The sequence below is a fragment of the Periophthalmus magnuspinnatus genome, chromosome 12, assembly GCF_009829125.3.
Source record: "Periophthalmus magnuspinnatus isolate fPerMag1 chromosome 12, fPerMag1.2.pri, whole genome shotgun sequence".
Taxonomy (NCBI): Eukaryota; Metazoa; Chordata; class Actinopteri; order Gobiiformes; family Gobiidae; genus Periophthalmus; species Periophthalmus magnuspinnatus.
This window is the reverse complement of record NC_047137.1, coordinates 16,821,523-16,845,698: the sequence shown is the minus strand read 5'-3', so window position 1 is coordinate 16,845,698 and position 24,176 is coordinate 16,821,523. Positions and strand designations below refer to the sequence as shown.

The window sequence follows — 24,176 nt, the reverse complement described above, 5'->3', positions numbered from 1 at the left end:
ACCAGGTTTTATTTTCACGGACGGGCCTTCTACGCGTGGCAAAAATAAGTTAAGCGCGTAAAAAAGTACAACTCGCCGTACTACTAAATCAGTACGAGTCCTGCGCTTGTTTTTTTTTGCGATGAGGTGATTTCATCGAGGAGTGATGGGAGACAATGAGCCCCTCAGTGTGTTTCTTATGTCCGATCTGCTCTGTAATTTTGTCTTGTTGCCGTCACTGCAGAAAAACACTCTTCACACAGACAGGATGTTGGAAATGGCAGTAAGGTTTTCAGTGCGCAGGATATTCTGGCTTGATTCTCATACAGAATGTCAGTACAGATGTTGTCTCAAAAATACTGTACTTTTAAGACCAGCGTCATTTGCAGTCTCCAAATGCTGATCCTCTTGTTGCACAGACATGTTCGATTCGCCCGGTTTACGCACAAATGGGTCAAGGGTCCATTCATACACAGTTCGTGGGTCTTTTTTTCATTATATATCTACGGACAACCTTGTCAGCGTGTTATGAGGGACGGGCGAAAGTTACGTCGGAGAAGATGCGGTCGCTAATAAATTATTTACTGTTGCAAATGCATAACGGACTAGTACTGTCCCCGCCGGGTGGTTTGGGACCACTGCTATAGACTGTGTAAAGAAGTGGACTGAGTGAGTGCGACGTCACCCACAGCGTTCAGCTCCAAATGAAGCTCATCGAGGCCAGAGCAGGTTATACAGGTGAATTTGGAGCTGAGTATCGTAGTATAGGGGCCCAATTAAAAGTGAATTGGAGTCGATGAAGCCAGAGGTGCAGCCCATGCTCTCTCTATTTTGAACACGGCGGCTAGCGGGTTAGCTATAGACCAGGAGTCTCAAATCGGTGTTTTGTGGCCCGCAGGACAATATGAAAGTTTAATGTTAGTGTGGCGTTACCATGTTGTGTGTAGAAGCTTCCTCTAAATCTGTAAACTCCAAAAACACGTGTCACTTGCGCTGTGGTCGGCTGTTTTGTACTCCCTCAGCTAATTTGAGTTTGAGACCCCTGCTGTAGACCCATAAATAGCTATATCTATGGGTCACGTGATGCTGCTGTGATGTGTCCAGTCCGAACTTTTTTACCGTTGTTAAAGAGACGACCACATTATGGACTGGGACGGAGCAAACATCACTGGGACAGACGACAACAAGCATCGTCATTGGATTAAGGAGGCAATGGAAGTACGGAAACATGCCCACAGGACTTTAAACCGGGACAAGGGGCCTTTTTACTGTCGCACACCTTAGAATACTGTCTCGAAGAAGTCGGACTGCAGATGGCGCTGTCGTCCTGCCTCCACCGGTAGAAAGACGGCATCAAAACCTGTTTAAATCAGCTGACCACACACGACACAGTGACATCACGTGACCACTCAGAGGCGCTAGTGAGCAGGACAAAGTGTCAAAGATGAAAACAAACTAAACCCTGGTCTGAAAAATAATTTAAGATACATTAACAGAAGACCAGATGAAGCTCGTTAGACAGCATAATGGATGTGTTTGTTTTCAGATGGTGCCCACAGAGCTGGTGGAGAAGGAGTTCTGGCGCCTTGTCAGCAGCATCGAGGAGGACGTGATCGTAGAGTATGGAGCGGACATAAGCTCCAAAGATGTGGGCAGTGGGTTTCCGATTAGAGATGGCAAGAGAAGGCTCCTGGGAGATGAAGAGGTTAGTTCCACATCAACAACCTGCTCAAAAATGACAGATGGTATAAATGTGGACTTTGTTTTGCACTCAAGTTTGTTATTGTTGTTATAAAAAGGGTTTGTGGGACATTTTTTATAATCATGATACTCGCCAACAGAGATAATCGCCTTTATATCACCAGAATGTTTCAAGAAATGTTACTTATGCTTAATGTTATCTTCTAGATCGTTGTTTTTTTCACTGATGACAAAGTACAACAACAGAAAGGCAGGAACAAAGGTGTAAAAATAAGTTTAAAAAAATCAAAAAAGGTAAATTAAAAAGGCTCAAATTAATACAATTATTAATACCAAAATAAAACAAACCCAAGACAATAACAGAAGTGTTTAAATACAACAGGACTAAAAATGAACACCAGAGGGCGGTAGTGCACTCAAAGATAAACTAAAATGACAAACTTGGGTAAAGTAACAATAAGGCAAATAATTATAACTATACAGAAAATAATAACAATGATTAATAAAATAGCCAAACTAGACAAATGAATTTGGCAAAAATAAACTTAATAGTCTGCCCAACTCAAAAGAAACAAGTGTAAGTAAATTTAGACAGATATTAACTAAAATTTTTGCATGTCTAAGTAAAATGCAAAGTGAAATGTCAAAGCAATTCAAGAAAAATACTGACACTGTGGTGCACAGGTCTGCACCACAAATACTGTAAGTTGTTTAAAGATGGAACTAATTTATAATATTCAAGTTATAATTATTACATTTTTTAAACTGTAATCTGAATAATTCTTGTGATATTATTGTTAATCAGTTATTTTGGCATTATTATAACTGTGATACAGCATTTCTATATGGTCCCATGCTGCATTTGAGCTGTAGAGAGTTGGATATTGATCTATGACTTTTTCAACTCACTTTGATCAATTTTTTAGTGCTGTACCAAAAACTTAAGAACACAAAAACAGAACTAGTGCAAGTTATTCCTCACTGACCTTATGAACTCACAGTGAGTAATTAGGGTGCTCTGATTGCGTAAGAGCTTTTCACAACTCTGACCAGTGTGGTAAAGCAACTAGCATGCCAATGTGTACTTTCTTTCTTTATCTTTATTTATACAAGGAAACCCAATGAGAACACTTGGGCTGTGTTTTTCATGGGCACACTGTTTAGAATACATTACAAGCAGAAAAACACACAAAATATCATATAAAACATTAAAAACAGGAGCAGGTGTGTGGATAAAAGTTTAGAGCCACAATCGAAATGTAATAATCTGGTGACAAAGTCGACAGTTTTGCTTTTCCTTGGAGTGTTTTCAATTTTTTGTGAAGTAAAACGGCTAAAATCCTCTTTCCCGTCTCAGTTTTGTTGCGTCTCGTCTTTATCCTTATGCATCGTGTGATCTGAGGTTAAATGTTCCAGTATCAATGATTAACAAACAGGTGATGCATTCTGGGAGTTTTTATAGACACATTTCATACAGGCCTGTTCTATTCTAACAGACGGTGAAGACACTGATGAGTTCCTTCCTGATTATCAGACAGTGAAAAGCTTTATAATTAGACACAGACATATTTAGATTTCAGTACTTTAATGATATTTAAAACACTTTTTCTTAAACTATATACCCTAATGGGATTTTCAGCACAGTTAAATTGTAGTTTCTTAAATATTACCACGTGGTCTTTTCTAATTCTGATATAAATCTATTCAGAAACTTCCTAAAATATTTGTTCTTGTTTCTGTGTAATGTTATTTTTTTTTCTCCTTGTGTTTCGACACCTGTACAAATATATATTCTATTTATCACAGTATCACAGTTCATGTTGTGTCGTGGCAGGCCTAGAGGTTTTGTGTTCGCTGATGGTAATCTCGATGTTTTTCTTATTTAGGATTACGCTAACTCTGGCTGGAACCTGAACAACATGCCCGTACTGGAGCAGTCGGTGTTGGCTCACATTAACGTGGACATATCTGGGATGAAGGTGCCCTGGCTTTACGTGGGCATGTGCTTCTCCTCCTTCTGCTGGCACATCGAGGACCACTGGAGTTACTCTATCAACTTCCTTCACTGGTGAGAACTAGACACGTCAAGATCGTTTTTTTGCTGTTCAAATGTTTGTTGCATGTTTGTTTCTTTTATTCTTTTATATTGAACTCAACAGAACAAAATCGATGAGACGTAACATTAAAAGAATTCATTTAGACAGTTTCTCATCACATAGAGCAATGCTGATCTGCAGAGTTTAACCGTAAAAGAGCCACACTGGCCCATTTCAAACCGAATGAAAGTGAGAAAGAACCACGTGGTTTTTTTTTTGCAAGTAACGTGACAAAGTGAAATGAATTTAAAAGAAGTAAGTCAACTGTTTGCAGTTGTTAACACGTTATAAAGAGGGTTTTGAGCAAATTATATGCAATTTCCTGCATTCTGGTGCATTTTATGTTTAATATTTACTCAAAAGGATCATTATTCTTCACGATTTTATGCATGAGATTTGCTTAGACCAATAGTAAACAAATATAAAATATAAAACAAATTTGAAAACTCTTTGGTTCTGCTACAAACACTGTCAAATGCAATCTTAATGAATAAAGTATACCACAAAAAATATCTTTATTCTCAATCAAAGTGCAAAGAGCTGCATTGGAGGCTTTAAAGAGCTGCATGTGGCTCTTCAGACAATGATTACAAACTCCTGTATTAGACAAATTGAATGAGGAAATCCACTGTTGTTTTTGCCCGACCAGCCAGTCCCTCCTACAGTCAGTTTGAATCCAGAAGGGTCTGGAACGGAAACATAAAGGGCCTCAAATATATGTGACAGTCCAACCAGATCCACTAATTTGTATCACTTGACTCTCAAATGCGAAGACATCTCCTTTCAAATATTCCTGCATCATTCACAACAAAATATATAACTTCTTTTGTATAACAGTTTAGTGCTTCTCTTGATTCTGCAGAAATCCACTCTGTTTGTCAGCTGGAGTTTTGCATTTCTCGTATGTTTTGACCCTAATGGACCCCCAAGTGTTTCTCTGATTGGTTAATCCGCCTGTCAGTCTCTGGAATCAGGGAGACAGGATACAGCTCCAGACCCACACATCTTTGTAAAGTTTTGACTGGCCAGGTTACTTTTTTTTTGGTTCTGGAGTCAATAATCATAAATAACATTGTAATATTTGTTCTATATTAAAAAAAAAAAAAGATTCTTGTGAACTTTAAGTCATGTTACCTCCTCAAAAACATACCTGGAGTTTTACTAAACCACTATAAAACTCTAAACTACACTGACACTCGTGTTTCCAGGGGAGAGCCAAAGACCTGGTATGGAGTTCCTGCCTCGGCCGCAGAGGAGCTGGAGGCAGTGATGAAGAAACTGGCTCCGGAGCTGTTTGACTCTCAGCCCGACCTCCTGCACCAGCTGGTCACCATCATGAACCCCAACGTCCTCATGGAGCACGGGGTCCCGGTGTGTAGACCTGAGCTTATACACAATACTTTCAAACAACAAAATATCGTTATGTTTATGAACGTCTAAAGTACAGAACTAGCTGGTTTTATTCACCTTATTCCAGAAGTTGCCGTGAGCGCCACCATCATCATTCGGGTTGTATTTTTCTATTTAGAGCTGCAGATTTTGGCTTTTCAAAGAATCGTTGCAGCGTTGACTTGCCGTTGCACATAAAAACTGAACATTTGACACGAACCAACCGACTTTATATAATATTTTAGCGCCAAACTTCTCGCAAATTCTCCATTGAAAGGAACAGGATTTTCACTTAACTGGAAGTGATACTACAAAGAAATTGCGGTTTAGTTGCATTTACGGAAAAATCGGGCGGGGTTGAATGACGTCAATACACATTTGCAAAAGTTTTACATATTCTACATGAACTGAATACATGTACGGACTACTTGTGTTTGTTAATCAGCTCTATATAAATAAATAAATAAATAAATACATCAGTGAAAGAGATAAATAGTAAAATCTCAAAACCCTCCTGGTAGGGCTTCATGATATTGGATTTCGCTGTTAAGATCTGTGTTATCAGCATTATTGTGATGTTTTTATGTAGCTTTTGTCTTAAAATTTCCGTTGTAGTAAAAAAAAACAACAAAAATGTCAAAATAAGAACTTAATAGAGACAAAACTAGGACTTTATCAATGGCAATTTTGGACTTAATGTGGAAAATCATAAAAATATTAGCTTTATTTAACCTAAGAACATGCATTATTATCAAATGGAGAACAGTGTTGTGTGTTGAACAGTATATTGCGATATTAGTTACTGCGTGAGTCAATGTCGTGATGTCGTTGCTTGTGTGTGTAATCTACAAGCCTACCTCCTCAGATCCCTGTATCAGATTGCTACGTGGACCTGTCCCTATTAAAAACGAAAGTAAAAGTAAGAATTAAAAAGTAAAGGAAAATGTATATCTGTCAACTGGAGGAAAAGTTGTAGGAGTGAAGACATTTGGCTGCTCATCCAAGCCACTTCTTAAGAATTAAGAAGTAAAAACTTAAAAACAGTTGTTGCGAACACCTGGCAGGTTAGAAAAATCACAGTTTGATTTTTTTCCCAGACTTTGTTATACCTTATGTGTGTATATGTTTTTTATATTTATATCTATTCCAGGTTTATAGGACCAATCAGTGCGCAGGGGAGTTTGTGGTGACGTTTCCCAGGGCGTACCACAGTGGCTTCAACCAGGGCTACAACTTTGCGGAGGCTGTTAACTTTTGCACTGCAGACTGGGTAAGAAAAGAGTGCGAGTGGTAGTGGTTTGTGATGAGGAAACTACATTATTACATAGCTCAAAAAATAGTGTAATATTGGCCCTTTAAATGCTATAAAACCCCCAACTTTCAGTAATTATTTCTGTTGTTTGACCGTGTTTTTCCTCGTCTTTAGTTGCCGTTGGGTCGTCAGTGCGTGGCTCATTACAGACGACTCCATCGATACTGCGTCTTTTCGCACGAGGAGCTGCTGTGTAAAATGGCCGCCGATCCCGAGTGCCTGAACGTCGAGCTGGCGGCTGCGGTTTTCAAAGAGTTGGGAGAAATGATGAAAGAGGAGACCCAGCTTCGACAGGCAGTGCAAGAAACGGTTTGTGTTGTTCTGCTTTGAATGTAAATATCCGAGCCTGCGACATAGTTATGATCTGCGTTATGTTATGGGAAACAACTTAATAAAAGAAACAAATTCGCTGACGTCTGCGTTAGAAAACTGTGGTGTCCATTGTACAAGAACGATGTCAGTTCGTCACAGGGGGCGTGGACCGGTGGAGGTGAAAATGGGGGTTGATCGACAAAATGGCGTCTTGAAAATAAGTGATTAACCGTCTAATGCATGAATTATGAAAACCTTGGTCAAGATTTTTTTCTGAAGTGTTTTTATTCTTCTCAGGACATGAAACAACATTGTGAGCTGCCTGTAAAAATGAATTAACTTGTGTTCTATTGTAAATAAACAGACATATGTTTCTTTTTATGCTTTGAAAAACCTTTGAACAATTTTGGGGAAATTTCAACACTGTATAGTAATAAGAAAACCAATCAAAAACCAAAGAAATTTACTTGCAGTTACACTGACTGACCACTGAATTGACCTTAATAGAGTGTGGCAGCAGAGAGCACTCTAGAGGCTGATGTGCAGCTCCACCATTTAAGATTGAATCACTCCTAATACAACTTCTGTAGGTTTGCTTTAAAGGAAACGTGTTATGCAAAAACAACACGAACTAATATTCATGTCATGATTAATACTAGCTTACTCTGTTGTATTTTGAGTAATTATTCATACACATTTGAGTTTTATTCGAGGCATCGGTGTGCAGAAAGTCAGTTTGCACGTATTTTATAGTACATATGCCGACAGCTGTGTACGCGCTTGAACCAGGAGCAACAAATACATCTGGCCATTTTGAACAAGCCAATTGACACGTTTTAAATTCTTAAGCAGTTTTAGACCAATATTGGGGTTTACAATGAACAGAACATAAAATTAAATAATGATCTATGTATGTGAGTTAATTCGCAAAGATGATCACATTTATATCTCCAGAATTTGCACAAAAAATTAATTATCAACAGGGGTGTCGACAAGGGGGGACAAAGGGGTCTGTTGTCCCGGGCCCCAGGGTCTTAGGGGGCTCAAACTTGGACCCTTTTCCTGTTAATTTGTTTTAGAGGGTGAGATTTATTGCCCAGGGCTCCCAAATTTCAGTTGACAGCCCTGCTTATTCGTACTAGTCTCTGCTAAATCATAGTTGTTTTCTCTGATAATAAAGCACAATATTATAAAAGTGTTTAAACATGGAACTTATTCATAATATTAAAATGAAAATGAATCATATCCAGAACATTTTTAAACTGGCAGCAACTTGATTAATTATCCTGATATAATCGTTAATCGCAATTATTTTGGCCATGGTAATCATCACACAAAATGTCAGTATCGTCCCAGGCCTAGAGTCACATGTTTGCCTTTTATTTTAGTAATGTTTTTGTCTCTATCCAGGGGGTTTTGTCATCAGAGCAGGAGGTGTTCGAGCTGCTTCCCGATGATGAGCGTCAGTGCCATAAATGTAAAACCACGTGCTTCCTGTCGGCCCTGACCTGCTCCTGTAGCCCCGATCGACTGGTCTGTCTCCACCACGCCAACGAACTCTGCGACTGTGCCATGGGCAGCAAATGTCTCAGGTGAATTCTGCCTCTTTTATCACATTTAAAGCTGCACTATGGTACTTTTCTGGTAGTGCTCACTGCTCTGTCCGAAGTCTAATTTGAGTAGTTTATAGAAGAAGACGGAAGTAACAGTTTGACCAAAATAATTCTTAGTTGCAGCCCTATTTGTGTTTTAATCATTCCATTTGTTTCCATGATTTATTTCAGATATCGCTATGACCTGGAGGAGTTTCCGAACATGCTGTACGGGGTCAAAATGCGAGCTCAGTCCTACGACACATGGGCAAAGAGAGTCACTGAGGCCTTAGGCGCAGACCAGAAGAACAAGAAAGGTAACGTGCTTTTATAGTTAGTTACATTTTAAATTTTTCACAAATTAAAACAAAGCTTATTCACAATACTGAGAAATGGCCTATTTTCCTTTCTTCTTCTTCTTCTATTTGAATTCGTGACATCTTTCTACTAAACCGTGTATTAACCATATTATTTAGGATGTTTTTCTGTATTTGATATAACTCCCACCTCTACAAGTGGTAGTTTATTGGAGTAAATCTATAAGACAGTTTGAGCGTTAACACAGCTGCAGTACATCCAGAACACTGCTGCTCGGGTCCTGACTAGAACCAGGAAGTACAAACACATGTGTCCTGTGGCTCAGGTCTCTGGCTCCTGTGGCTCAGAGAATAGACTTTAAAGCAGCTTTGTGTGAACAAGTCTCTCCATGGACCAGCACCAAAGAACATCTCCCACATGAGCCACATGAACCATCTCACACTCTGAGGACGAAACCCGGACGAAACCCGGACGAAACCCGGACGAAACCCGGACGAAACCCGGACGAAACCCGGACGAAACCCGGACGAAACCCGGACGAAACCCGGACGAAACCCGGACGAAACCCGGACGAAACCCGGACGAAACCCGGACCAACTTTGACAATGTTTAAATCCAGGCTCCAAACTGTTCTCTTTATCTGTGCATATGACTGAAAGAGTTTTATTCTGCACTTTTCTCTTAATTTTATGATGATTATTTGTGATTATTTCTGTTACTACGACTTTTGTTTGTATAGCACAGTTCACACACAAAGCAGAAGTGTCTTGCCTTACCATTAAAAATGATCCAGACGTGTAGTGTAATCTCCCCAGACAAAGATTTGAGGTGATAATATAAACTCAAACTCTACAAACAGCTCGGTGCACTACTAAACTGCCAATCATATTTTTGTATTCACTTTTACCTTATCATTATTGGTTCATCCCTGTTTTTCTTTAGATCTAATCGAGCTGAAAGTTTTGCTGGAGGACGCAGAGGACAGGAAGTATCCAGAGAACGCGCTGTTTCGCCGCTTGAGAGAAATGGTCAAAGAGGCGGAGACCTGCTCCTCTGTCGCTCAGCTGCTGCTCGGACGGAAACAGAGGCACAGGTCAGTGGAGCGTCGTCATGACTACACTGTGACGCAAAAATATAATGTACAGTTTTATTTATGGTCATTAAAACGTCAATGTGTCATAGTTTTCCCTTTTGATTACATGGTGTAGTAAAAACATCTTAGTTAAACGTTTGAAAAAACCTTTTGGATCTTATTCTTTATATTGAAAACCAGGCTCTTTGATAAGTTAAGGCCAGGGGAAATGCATTTGACCCATTCTTCAAAGCCACTGGGGTAATAATATGATTGATAACTCAGAAATTGTAATAAAACCAATATATTTAAATGATGTTATGAATTCCCACCATTATTTATCCAGTCTTGTAAAAATATCTGATCTTTATACGTATATATTGTGTTGCCGTAGTTGTTGTTTTCCTCATATCTTGCTGCCCTAGATTTTCAAAATGTCTCCATGTGTATTTGTGTATCTTTGCAGCACTCGTTTGCGCTCGGAAAGCAGCAAAAACCGCACGAAACTGACAGTAGATGAATTAAAAGCGTTTGTGGACCAGCTTTACCGCCTGCCCTGCATCATCAGCCAGATCAGACAAGTTAAGGTAAAGATACTCGATGGAATTGTATTTATTTGGGTACAGCGTAAACGTATAAATGTGTACTTGTCAAAATAAAGAAATACATTTACTAAAATACAACAACAGATCCTTGTACAATGCCAATAATATAGTCATTCAAAAACAATATTAAAATAAAGTCTGATCAGATTCACTCCTTCTAAACATAAACAAAGCAAAGAATTTGACCGTCACATTAATACAACCTCAACGGATCACTCAACAGTTAAAATATTTGTTCCAGGAGTTGCTGGAGAATGTGGAGGACTTCCATGAGCGGGCACAGGTGGCGCTGTCAGACGAGATGCCCGACTCGTCAAAGCTGCAGAGTCTGTTGGACCTGGGCAGTGGTCTGGACGTAGAGCTGCCCGAGCTGCCCCGACTCAAACAGGAGCTGCAGCAGGCCCGCTGGCTGGACGAGGTCAGCTACGGAGACTAAAGTCACTTTATAACAAGGCTTAGGATGATTTGGAATCTTTCTGTCAAGTCATGTGATTGTGATTTGATTTGTAGGTAGAAGTGGCGACGTGGTGCTGGCTAGAGCTTTCAAAATGACTAAAACAGTAGTAAACACTGTCTCCATGCTTGGCCCGTCCTTCTGTTGTACATCATGTTAATCAAAGAAACACATTTAACACATTTAGTACAGCTGTAGTTCGTTAGTTTCATTTTAAACATGTCCAGTTGCATTAACATTTGAGAAAAGACAGATATATTAACATGTTTATCAGAGGTATAAAGTCCAGGGTTAGCGGGGGGTTTTTTTGTTTGTTTGTTTGTTCTTTTTTACATAATAAGAGGATATTGTCTCCTGGGTGTTTCCCTGTTTTACCTGTGTGGAACATGCCGGCTGTAATAAGATCCTCATGTTTTGGGAAATTACCGATATTTTGTCATGTACAATGAAAATGGCATAAATAATTTCTATCTTTTGCGATTTGGTCGTTATGATGTTTCAATGGTTAAAGCTGATATCTACATCTGTCTAAATCACAGGTGCGTGTGACCTTGGCTGAGCCCTACAGAGTGACACTGGAGCTAATGAAGCGTTTGATAGACTCTGGTGTGGGGCTGGCTCCTCATCACGCTGTGGAGAAGGCCATGGCTGAACTCCAGGAGATCCTCACTGTGTCTGAGCGCTGGGAGGACAAGGCCAGGGCCTGTCTGCAGGCTCGGTAATAATCTACATACAGACAGTCATGAGGGCGTATCAGTGGCATGTCCATCAGTAACAAATAAATAAATATTGATTAAAAACTGTTCTTGTGTGTTGGTGTAGACCTCGCCATAGCATGGAGACTCTGGAGAGCATTGTGCTTGAAGCCAGGAATATCCCTGCATACCTGCCCAATATTTTAGCTCTGCAGGAGGCCTTACAGAAAGCCCGAGAGTGGACCTTCAAAGTGGATGCCATTCAGGTAGCACAGTTGTAGTAGTGCACTTATATTTTCAGTCTCTGCTGTATAATTTGTTAATAAGAGTTACCCCTTTGTGTCATACAGAGTGGCAACAGTTATGCCTACCTGGAGCAGCTGGAGAGCCTTCTGGCCCGTGGCCGCTCCATCCCCGTACGATTAGACCCTCTGGTCCAGGTGGAGTCTCAGGTGTCTGCAGCTCGAGCATGGAGAGAGAGGACCGCCCGCACTTTCCTCAAAAAGAACTCCACATACACTCTACTGCAGGTACGTTAATGATTCTTATTATGAAATAATGTATTTATGCCCCACATCATCCTCTTCTTAACTTGGCCTTGGTCCTGTTTTCTCTTAGGTCCTGAGTCCGAGAGTGGATATTGGCATCTATGGCAACAGTAAAAGCAAACGTAAACGTGTTAAGGAGTTGATGGAGAAGGAGCGAGCAGGCCTGGACCCCGAGGCTCTGAGTGACCTGGAGGAGAGTCTGGAGGAGGTCCGAGACCCCTCCACTGTCGTAGCAGCTTTTAAAGCCAAAGAGCATCAAGAAGTAGAGGCCATACATTCTCTCAGAGCTGCTAATTTGGCCAAAATGGCTATGGCCGATCGTATAGAGGAGGTGAAGTTCTGCCTGTGCCGAAAGACGGCCAGTGGCTTCATGCTGCAGTGTGAGTTGTGTAAGGACTGGTTTCACGGGGCGTGTGTCCCTCTGCCTAAAACCGGGTCCCAGAAGAAGCTGGGAGCGGGCTGGCAGAGCAACGGAAAAGACTCAAAGTTCCTGTGTCCACTATGTCAAAGGTCACGAAGGCCGAGGCTGGAGACCATTCTGTCACTGTTAGTTTTATTACAGAAGTTACCTGTGCGTCTGCCTGAGGGGGAGGCTCTGCAGTGTCTCACTGAGAGGGCCATGAGCTGGCAGGTACAAATCTAATGCTCTTTATTACATAATGAGTGTATCATACAGTTTAAGGATGTAATCCCCTGATCTCACTGTTTACAGGACAGAGCACGACAGGCTCTGGCCACAGAGGAGCTGTCCTCTGCCCTGGCAAAACTGTCTGTGCTGAGCCAACGCATGGTCGAACAAGCAGCAAGAGAGAAGACCGAGAAAATTATCAACGCAGAGCTTCAGAAGGCAGCAGCTAACCCTGATCTACAGGTATTACACACAAATACTGCGTGATAATGGTGTAAATGTGCCTGAGCAAACACACTATTTATTTGAGAATGTAAAGAGAAGCACGCATGAGTCACACATACATTTTCCTGAGGAGCTCACCTTTTTAGTCAACCACTATAAAATAATTTACAGATCAAATGTAATTATATTCAGGTAGAGTGGCTTTGTGTTTATAATCCATGTCCTCATCATGTCCATTTCAGGGTCACATTCAGACTTTCCAGCAGTCGGGCTTCAGCAGAGCCACGTCTCCGCGGCCGTCTGTGGACTACGACGATGAGGAGACGGACTCGGATGAAGACATCCGTGAGACCTATGGCTATGACATGAAGGTCTGTTCTTCTAAATGCACTGCTTGTTTAGTACTGACATCATTAGTTTAACCAGTAGTCAAAATAATTCAACTTTTATGTAAAAAACTCCAAACCTATATTTTTGATGTAATCTTCTTGTTTAGGACCCTGGGGAGGTGAAGCCTTACCTCTTCTGTGATGAAGAGATCCCAGTTAAATCGGAGGAAGTTGTCAGTCACATGTGGCCGACCACGACGCCCTCCTTCTGTGCAGAGCATGCGTATTCCTCTGCCTCCAAGTCCTGTGTTCAAAGTAAGATAAATATACTCGCTCATAACGGCACATTTAGTAGTACTGGAACAGCCTGAAGGTCTACAGTTTAATTCCTACTCTGACCAGTGCTCACTGTTGTTGTTTCTTTAGGCAATACATATACATTCATACATAAGGAAGGTGGATTATGAGTGTGAGATGCTGGTGGTGGTCAGAGGAACCTTTAGTGCAGGTTGGAAGCCTTGCTAGTTCTTTCCTTCGGCCTTTTTCAGGGCAGGCGTGGCTACAGAAGTGACTTGCCTTTGTCGTATGTGCCATTTGGCCCTCTGACCACCAACAGTAGCTCACTCACCCAACACATCTCCAAGCCACTAACCACTCTTTTGAGGATGGTGAAGTACCGATTTTAGCCAGAAAAAAATGGTTTGAGAGGGGAGTTAAAGAAGCACATTTTGTTAGGAAAGACAATCCTTCTTTGAACAGGACCAGGGCCTTGGACATCATCTATCCCCCATCTATAACCTCCATCCTCAGACCCAAAGAAAACAACGAAAACAGTAGAGCTAACCAGGATGTCAATGGATATGAAAGCACTCATTAAGCATTGAATGAATATGCTAATTATGACTCAGGCACAGTGCACACTTACTGTAGCTCAATAGACGTAGCCAAAAACAGAAACCGTAAACAAAGTGCAGATAGCTCCTGTCTTGACACAGATATTAGGAAGTGTCCAGCAGTAATCTGACCAGAACTGACGGCGCAGCTTTGTTGAGAAGGGAAAAGTCTTTACTCCTACAACTTTTTGTTCAGTTGACAGATTTAACTTTTGGCTTTTACTATCTAGACATTCATACAACAAAACAATGGTATACTGGTATGGACTTTTATTAGAAATAGTAAAGTGACAGGAAAGCTTTTTGTAAAGTAATGGGAAAGTTCTTAAACTGAGCAAGACAGTGTTTAAAGAGTGCGAGAGAGAGTTTTTTAAGGGTGCAAACGAGTGGGTGAGAGAGTTGCAGATTGGGTGATTATTTATGTTTTGATTTGTGTGATTTTAATGTCTTTCTTATTCTGTAAAGCACTTTGAATTAGCTTGTGTACTAATTGTGCTGTACAAATAAACTTGCCTTGCCTTGCCTTACACTGGTCTGAGCGGGAATTAAAATAACCAATAATCTAGCGCTTTCAAGATTTATTCATAAAATTGAGTTGATACTTCCTGAGCCCTCCTCTTTTAAACCCCGAATCCTTTCTCTGACCTGTTTCAGACGTGAGCACTCCTCGTAAGCAGCCCCGTAAGTCCCCCCTGGTCCCGCGCAGCCTGGAGCCCCCGGTGTTGGAGCTGTCCCCTCAGGCCAAAGCGCAGCTGGAGGAGCTCATGATGCTGGGGGACCTGCTGGAGGTGTCCCTGGACGAGACCCAGCACATCTGGAGGATCCTCCAGGCCACGCACCCGCCCTCAGAGGAGAGGTTCCTGCAGGTCATGGAGGTACAGTGTGTGGGGGTCAATGTGCAGTGAGATTTTGTCCATAGAGAAACTGTAATCTGTGTATTACAACTGAAAATCATTTTATCAGAGTTTTAAATGGAAAAAAACACATTATTTATTATATTACATCGTTGCTCACTCAAAGCGCGCTCCTGATTATTACATATTTGACTCATGGATATAGGGACATCGTTTGGTTTAATGTTTGGTTATTATAGGTCTGAAACTTTATACTGTATGTGAGGTTTAGTCAAGTGTCTTAAACTCCAGTTATAGGTTTTTTTTAAATATTATTATATATTGGGCAATGTTCTCATCACAAACAGACCTGGATTTGTGTTTTGTTTTATTCACACATGTTTAACGCACAAACCCTGCATATTTAGGCTTTTAAGTTCTTCTCTCAAACAGAAAAATCAATCTCTACTGGACTAAAGGTAAAAGGAGCTGTTGGCTTGAAAACTACCACTTGATGACATCACAAGGTGGAACAGAGCATATTGAGGTTTGGAGATGTAGACAGACTAATAAAGGATTACTCAAACATGTGTGAATGAAACAAAACACAACTCCAGATGTGTTTTTGAGGTGGTAACAGCATTATAACGTGACTTAAAGCTCACAAGAGTCGATATAGGAGCTCTGTGGATGGATGCAGGACACAGCTTTGACCAGCAGAGGGCAGGATTACTCACATATCGAGAAAACAATGTGTCATGGTTACGCTAAACTGAAGTTGAGCATAATATAGGACCGTTTAAAATCATAAAAATCTGAAATTACATTAAAAGTCACTCCTAAAGTGTCAGTTTTTCTTGTGAATAATTTGTCCACGTCTATTCCACAGCCCGACGACTCCCTGATGGAAAAACCCCTTAAAATCAAATTGAAGGATTCAGAGAAGAAGAAAAAGAGGAAGTTGGAGAGAGCAGAGCACCACCACATGCTCATGGCGGCCGCTGCTGGCACCTCGGGACTCGGCGAAATGAGACCACCCAAACCCAAAGACTTTAAACGGGTCGGTCTGGAGCTGGGACTGGGAGGGAAACCCAAAAAGAAGAAACTAAAACTCAGCCTGGACAAGAACAGAGAGATGAAGCAACTGGCCAAACGGATAGCCAAGGAGGAGAAAGAGAGGAAGAGGAAAGAGAAGGCGGCGGCTAAAGCGGAGGCCATAAGAGAGGGATTTGAGAAGAGGAAAGAGAAGAAGATACTGGACATCCCCTCGAAGTACGACTGGTCTGGAGCAGAGGACTCCAACGATGAGAACGCCGTGTGTGCGGCCAAGAACTGCCAGCGCCCCTGTAAAGACAAGGTAATGTGCAAAAGGACTCGAGGATTTTTAGAGCAATCGTACTCGCGCAGTTTACTGTTTAGGCCACTAGTTAATAATAATAATAATAATAATAATTCATTTTATTTATAATGCACTCTTCATTCCATAGAATCTTAGAGTGCTACAATAAAACAATAACTTTAAACCAATACGAATTGCTAAATGCTAAAAAAACATCAGCAATAGCCTTTTCTAAATAAAAAGGTCTTTAAGATATTCTGATTTACTTACTAGTTTTAAGTAATTCAGAAAAAAAAGTACTTAAAGGTCCTATATTACTCAAAATTTGACTCTCGTGAGGTTAAAGTCGTGTTCTAATGCCGTTTCCTCCTCAAAAACAGACCTGGAGTTGTGTTTTGTTTCACTCACACATGTTTGAGTCACACTTTATTATTAGTCTGTTACATCTACAAAGATCAAAATGCGACGTTCCACCTTGTGATGTCATCAAGTGGTAGTTTCCAACTCCTTTTACCTTTAGTTCAGTAGTTGACTGGCAATTTCAGGACTGAAATGATCCAAATGATTCTAGAAATGAAGGTGTGTGGAGTTTAAAAACACAGCGGAGCACTTCCTGTATCGCCACATGATGACATCACAAGGTGGAACTGAGTGTTTTCTGTTTGAGAGAAGAACTCAGCCTAAATATGCAGGTTTGTTTGTGTGTTAAACTTGTGTGAATGAAACAAAACACCACTCCAGGTCTGTTTGTGATGAGGAAATTAGAACAGAGATTAGAAATTACATAATATGGACCTTTTTAAGATGACTCGAATTCTGAATATTAATTTGGATTTGAGTAGTTTTGACCAATTAGATTATTTCAGTAGTTTAAACCAATCTGACTGGAGTTTGATGAGTCTTACCCCCTATATTTTTGCTGGTCAAAACGTCTGAAATTAAAATTAATATTCCAAATCAAATCCAACTTGAGATTTACATTTGAATATTATTTTTTACTAATCTGATGTAATGTAATTGTCATGGCGACCAAATATACACGGAGTCTTTTATACAATTTTTAAAAATGTAGTTACAAATCCAGTTGATGAGATGTATCCATTAGATTTTATCTCTTTTACTCAGTGGTTATAAAAGTTTTAATCACACTGGGGTCTGCGTGTTCAGGAGTTTCCTCAATCAAACGTTTCCAGAGCGTTTGATTGAAGAGACGGACCAGGTTCTCCGGATCTCACGATTTGTATCTACGGGGCTGTGTTAAAGATATCGTGTATGGAACAGCGATACGGGACATTACTGAACTAAAGCCAAAGATACAGATGTGATTGAACCGCTGATGAAGCTCTGATGCAGCGAAAAAATGGCGAGAAATCCAGTCCTAACACTTTGGAAACCTCTGAGTGCGACAGGACAAGTCTGAGTAACGCATCTGATCAACTGCCTTTTGTTATACATGTTTTAAATTGTACAGAGACTTTATGGACGCACTGTAATTCTCCACAAGTGATGAATCTGTAAACGTTATTCCCGTCCTGTCGGGGCTGCAGAAGGCTCAGTTATTGGGCTGTACATACCGTATATATTTTAGCTTATTTTCACAAAACTCTCCCTCCGGGTTATTTCAGGAGCTGCTTTGACCAGACCAGGCGAGTTTCGGACAATGACACAGAATATTTCAAAGTTAATAACGAACGTTTGTCAAATTGAACATGTAACTTTATTGAATATCAACAGCTGATAACCGCACTGGAACACCTTAAAGAGAGTTACACATAACGTATTAACAGGACTGTTCCATGCAGCTCATTTTGAGGAAAACTCAAAAAACAAGAGACTAAGTTAACTATTGGCTCGTCCTCTTTCCCTCTGCCTCCGTCGGTCAACCAATCAGAGCAGGGCAGTTCAAGCTGGTGGGACTGGGGTTTATGGGTTTATGCTATTGACCTCTTTTTAGGATTTTATTTTTATGTATTTACCTTTATTTACGGAGACCCAGTGCGCACTTAGACTCTCTTTTTCATGGGCGGCCTGTTCAAAATACAGAAAAAATACAAACAAACAACAAAACAAAACACATAAATCCATTTAAAACATTAAAAACGGGAGCAGGTGAGTGTACGAGTTCACTACCAGATTATGAAATTGTATTTGTGGCGCCAAAAGATCCAGTTTTGCTTGTCCTTGAAATACGATATGAGTTTTATAGCATAATTTAAAGATCGACCGTTATGGGCTGGAAGAGCTGGAGGAAGTGTCTGGGGTGAGGGAGGTCTGGGACTTCCTGGATAAGCAGAAGAAAATGGATGGATGGACAATATGGGTTTTTCCATGTCTGATACCAATTGTTTAGAATTCAGACCAACTTACCACTACCGATATTTTTGGGTCAATATTAAGGGGCTTTTTTTAGATTATTTTATCCAAATTAGGTCGTTTAAATTTACTAAAAACTCACCCACAGCCCGTTTTTTTTCGCCACTAACCCATAAGAGAGCTGTGTGTTCATGTTTTGTGCAGGTATCTCTTTGTGTTAAATATAAGATTTGTGTGTGTTTTTAGGCCAAAACAAAATATCGACCTGCCCTGGAAACTTGAGGCCAAAATCCCATAGGCTAAAAAAGTGCAGATATCGATCCATCTCTAGTATAATTCATATGTCTGTCTATGAGATTCACATTTTTGAACATAGATTGCGAGTCACATTACTGTTTTATATAGAATGTCCAAATGCTGCTTTTGGACTTTGACTCCCAATTATTTTAAAGAATTAAACACAAAGCCATTTTGCGAAAGTATTTTATGTGAAACTTCAGCAGGGTCAGACGCCGCGGCACAGTCCTCACGAAAGTCACAACCTCGAATAATGAGATAATGGGACCAGCAGAGACGATAGACGAGCACTTTTACCACCAGACTTCAGGGGAAAATACACAGACGAGTCACGACCAGGCAAAAGTTTGGACACACGCTCTCAATCAGTGTTTTCTTTTTTACCACTTTCTACGTTTTAGACACATACAGAAGACATCATTTTATAAGATATATAGTTTTTTTTTAATATTTTCTTCAAATCCTCAAAATATCCATCCTTTGCTTTGTCAAAAAATATTGAACAGATATTTAACTTTTCGACTTTACTACATAATCCCATATATCTTACTTACGTATATTTGATGTCTTTGACTTTTATCTAAAATGTAGATTTAAAAAAACACTGAATGAGAGGATTCTTTATTTGTACTACTTTCTATATTTTATATACACACAGAAAACATAATCAAATATATGAAATAAGATATATGGAATTATGCAGTAAAGAAAAAAGTTAAATAACTCTACAGAATATTTTTCAACCAAGCAAATTTGAATAGAAAATATAAATTAAAAAAATGTGTTATTGAACATTTTTCTTTTCTACATGCTTCCATGTATCTTGCTTCATATATTTGATGTTTGTGTGTGTATAAAATGTTGAAAGTAGTAAAAATAAAAAAGACATCAAATCTATGAAGCTAGAAACATGGAAAAAAGTGAAATAAATCTACTAAATATTTTTCGACGAAGCTGTTTATGTTGCTACATAACTCCATATATCTTGCTTTATATATTTGATGAATAAAATGTGGAAAGTAGTAAAAATAAAGGAAAAAAACACTGAACGAACGAGAGGGTGTGGTGCTGCTCTGATCTGTGATGTTCTCGTCCAGATCATTGTTTCACTTATGACAAAGCTTAATTCTATAATAGTTAAACATGTAACTTATTTAGCCTAGTTGACAGGTTTAAAAAAATTTAGCTTTTTATATTTTTTATATTAGATTTGATTTTGCCTTTAAAAAAAAAAAAAAAAAAAAAAAAAAAAAAAGTATTCCAACAAGTCTGACATTTATTATTATTATTATTATTATTATTAAAATTCTTGCGCTCTTGTTTCGTGTGTCCTTTTTCACGTCTGATTCGTGTCTCCAGGTGGACTGGGTGCAGTGCGACGGCGGCTGCGACGAGTGGTTCCACCAGGTCTGCGTGGGCGTCTCGTGCGAAATGGCCGAAAACGAGGACTACATTTGTGTGGACTGTTCCCATAAGGCCGTGGGGTCAGAGCTGGGCCTGGAGGGGGCGCTAGCGGTGGAGGAGGTGTCCGGAGAGGAGAGCCTACTTTTACTGTCCCACGCGGTTTGTAGCAGTATCCAGCCGTCTGCGTCAACGTCGTGGTCCGCCTCCAAAATGAGCTCTGTCCCTTCGCAACAGCAACCAGAGCCTCAGCAGGGCAGTTAGCATACATGCAACTCTAGCTACGTACGGACACTATGAACTATGGGTACTTTTCAAACGACATTATGCATTATTCCTTGGATGGCTAATTTCTATGGCAACGCTCGAAGTTCAGAAGTTACTCAAGTTCGAGTCAAGTTTTTAACCATAGACTGTATATATAAATGGACATGGCTAACCTGCTAGCCGCCGCGGTCCAAACAGGAAGTGATCATGGCGACAATTCACTTTACGTGGAAAAACTTACATTCCTCTAACCCGCTCTACATGATCCTGGAGTTTTTATTTCACTTTTTTGTCTGTAAATCAAGATATTAAAATTATTAACAGACAAATCAGGCGCCTTCTTTCCCCAAAGTTGCTTCTGCTAGCGTTAGCAACAAGTTTGATTGACATTGCTAAGCGGCTGCTCGATGCTAAACCAGCAATGTAGGTGGGAAGTGGCTTTACTTTCAGCAGCCTCACTCTGGATTGGCTCTTTGGTTGCTATGATACTCGCCAGTGGAATTCCAAATATTGAACTCGTCTCCAAATTAGCCGCTATAACTGCTAGCCTTGATTAGCTTCATTTGACTGGAGGTGACTTCACACTCACTCAGTCCACTTCTTTATGCAGTCTATGGTTTAAACGCAGTCGGACTCACCTGGAGCTGATTTGTGTCCTTAAACGAGTCCCTTTCAAATATCATGGTCAACTTGTGCTGTCAGCCATGTTTTTTCTGTTATCGATCACTGAATATATCACGAAATATGGAAACATGGCCAGCTATAGAGATTTTAAACACACAAATTATCCAAATGTGTTCCTCCGAAGTCTGAACTCGAAAAAAACTCCAAGCCAAGAATTGCGATCTACAACTGAAGTCTCGTTTAGGCGTTTTGTTTTTTGGGCTTCATTTAAGTGACGGACCACAACAAATATGAAGCTTAATCGTCCAATCAGTGAGGTTCATCTGGTCTTCCGTTAATTTTATTTTAATAGATTCTTTAGGCAGAAAGGACAGCACCAAACCTGTTTAAACCAGCTGACCGGACACGTCACCGCAGCATCACGTGACCACTGTGAGGCGCTAGTGAGCAGAACAAAGTGTCAGGTATGAAAACAAACTAAACCTTGATCTGGAAAATGAAACTATTAAAATAAAATATGAAGCTTATTCCATTTATTTTAGTATTCTGCAGGTTTAGACCATCTAAAAACGTCTTTGGCAGTGAGTAGACCTGTCACGAGAACGTATTTTGAAGTTCAATGTATCTCTAAAGTAAATATAGACGATAAACGGTAATATTTAAACTAAATTGAGTCCCAAGAGCAGATTTAAACCACAAAGATGACTCTAAATGTGTAATATCGTTAAAAAAATCATGAACTGCAAGAAATAAACAGCTGAATGAAACACTTCTGTTGTTATTTTGCATCTGTAATGAATAAAACAAGTTATAAATTCAGATTTTTACGGCTTAAATCCGATCATACAGCTAAAAAAAATGACCAAAAATGTTCCCTAGTGCAAAAAAACCCCAAAAAGATACTGATCCTACTTCATATATTGAACAAAAAGGCGATATAGTGTTTAGTAAGGAGTTCAGTGAGTGCAAAAAAATACAATAATTAATTAAAATGGTGTCTATTGATCTTTTTTCCAAGGAAGGTTTGAATAATGTTTTGAAATAATTGTGAAATACATAGGACTTTTAAAGCATCGCTACACAAACGGTAAACTGCAGGCCCACGACGCCTTTTTATAACGACACGTCTGTTTTTGGAAACCGACTATTTTACGTGCATCGAGTCGCCATGGTAACCGTGCCATCCAATGAAATGCAAACCGTTACAGCAGTGCACAAAACCCTCGGAAACGTTCTCATCACGCATTCTCAAGGTGCGAAACGCGTTAACGATATTACGATGAACACAAAACTTCATATTTTTGCTTGGGATAGATGTTTAGACGTCCACCAGCCGAACTCTTACTACTGTTCCTGTTAAAATACATGACATTTACTGTTGTATGTACAGACAAATAGACTGTTTAGTTTTTCCAGGCGATGTTTCCAGGCGATTCCACTCAAAATGTATTTCAAATGTATGGGATTTAATACTAGGGGGAAAAAAAAAACACATGTATATCTGTCCTGTTTGGGTGTGTCCATTTTATTTATATTGTAAATAATTTTTAATCAATGAAGATGATGGATTGTGGCATTTTGTTTTCTCACCTGTATTAAACTATTTCTTTAACTAGTCAAATTATAGTTAAAGGAGGGTACATTTTCTGCCTCATGTGAACTCATTTCAAACTATATATTGTAAAAAAGTGTATTTAAAGCCGCACCGTGTAACTTTCCTGGTGCAGGCTCGGCCGTCAGAGTGTCTCCATTTTGTTTTGCTTAAAAATGGCTTGTCTCGAACTCATTTGAATCTATACATTGCAAAAACTGATAAACTTATAAGTATTTTTGTTGATTTTTAAGGTGCACCATGTAACTTTCCTTGCAGAGCTTTTCTCTATTTTGTGTTGCTTAAAAATAGCTTGTCTCATTGGGATGGTTTTACTGCCATGAGGTGGAACATTCTGGTAAATAATAGAATATTCCGGCGATAACATCTCCATGGAGACGGTCAGGCGGTGGCTCCTCCATCAGGAAAGTTACTCATCCCCCGTTTCCACCAAGGTGCTGGTTCTGAGCTTTGTATTCCCACAGGTAAGACCCAGTGTCTTTTGCTACAAAGTTTAACTGCTACTTCTAATTTTTACTCGATTTTGGGTTGGGATGCGTTTGTTGTGTTCTTATTTACTTAAAGATCCGATATTTCGCTTTTTTTTAATCTGTTATAATGTTTCCTCATCACAAACAGACCTGGAGTTGTGTTTTTTCGTTTCACTCACACATGTTTAACACACAAAACCCTGCAGTTCTTCTCTCAAAACAGAAAACTCTCTATTCCACTTTGTGACGTCATCATGTGGTAATACAGGAAGTAATACGGGACATTTTAAACTCCAGACGCCTTCACTACAATCAATTTTCCAATCTCTACAAAATAAAAGGTAAGAAGTGGCTGTAGTGTTACTCAGGAAGGTGCGAATGAAGCAAAAAAAAAAACTCCATGTGTGTTTTTGACGATGTGAGTTTTAAGCCATGTTATAATCGTACAAGAATATAAGACGTTTAAATCCTTAACTGTAAAATGTAAGTCTGATCCACAGTAAAAAGAACAATTCAAATCTGTCACTGGACAAAAAGTTGTAGGATTCACCACTCGTCCATTTTCAGACAGTATGAAATTTCAGTCTATTTCAAACCTACGAACACTTTTAAGACAGAAAGTCGTTCACCCGAAGGACAAAACCCCCGAGCGTTGTGGTCTACTCCATTCAGCGCAGCGAGTGTAAACAGCCGCTTCATAAGAGGACGTACCAACACCGTCACAAGAGCAGCTCAGGACCACAGTCTGCTGTTCATCTCCATCTCAAAGACACTAACCACAACTTTGAAGAGAGAGAGGTTCAGATCTGAGCCAGAGAAAAGAAATGGTTTGAGAGGAGAGTTAAAGGAAAGACAATCCATCTTTGAGCAGG

At 39.8% G+C, this 24,176-nt stretch overlaps 1 protein-coding gene across 1 annotated transcript in view; it reads left to right on the top strand.

The window, feature by feature from the left end:
- kdm5a (lysine (K)-specific demethylase 5A) overlaps positions 1-22,861 on the top strand; it is a 33,184-nt gene extending 10,323 nt beyond the window's left edge. The window contains exons 10-29 of the mRNA XM_033976361.2: positions 1,526-1,684; positions 3,567-3,748; positions 4,985-5,147; positions 6,316-6,435; positions 6,592-6,786; positions 8,200-8,381; positions 8,574-8,698; positions 9,642-9,792; positions 10,238-10,358; positions 10,618-10,794; positions 11,370-11,548; positions 11,653-11,791; positions 11,876-12,055; positions 12,144-12,704; positions 12,786-12,944; positions 13,169-13,297; positions 13,423-13,570; positions 14,803-15,023; positions 15,871-16,338; positions 20,290-22,861. Of these exons, the coding sequence (XP_033832252.1) occupies positions 1,526-1,684; positions 3,567-3,748; positions 4,985-5,147; positions 6,316-6,435; positions 6,592-6,786; positions 8,200-8,381; positions 8,574-8,698; positions 9,642-9,792; positions 10,238-10,358; positions 10,618-10,794; positions 11,370-11,548; positions 11,653-11,791; positions 11,876-12,055; positions 12,144-12,704; positions 12,786-12,944; positions 13,169-13,297; positions 13,423-13,570; positions 14,803-15,023; positions 15,871-16,338; positions 20,290-20,595 (4,065 nt within the window). The 3' untranslated portion in view covers positions 20,596-22,861. The remainder of the gene's footprint in view (positions 1-1,525; positions 1,685-3,566; positions 3,749-4,984; positions 5,148-6,315; positions 6,436-6,591; positions 6,787-8,199; positions 8,382-8,573; positions 8,699-9,641; positions 9,793-10,237; positions 10,359-10,617; positions 10,795-11,369; positions 11,549-11,652; positions 11,792-11,875; positions 12,056-12,143; positions 12,705-12,785; positions 12,945-13,168; positions 13,298-13,422; positions 13,571-14,802; positions 15,024-15,870; positions 16,339-20,289) is intronic.
- The last annotated feature ends 1,315 nt before the right edge of the window (positions 22,862-24,176 follow it).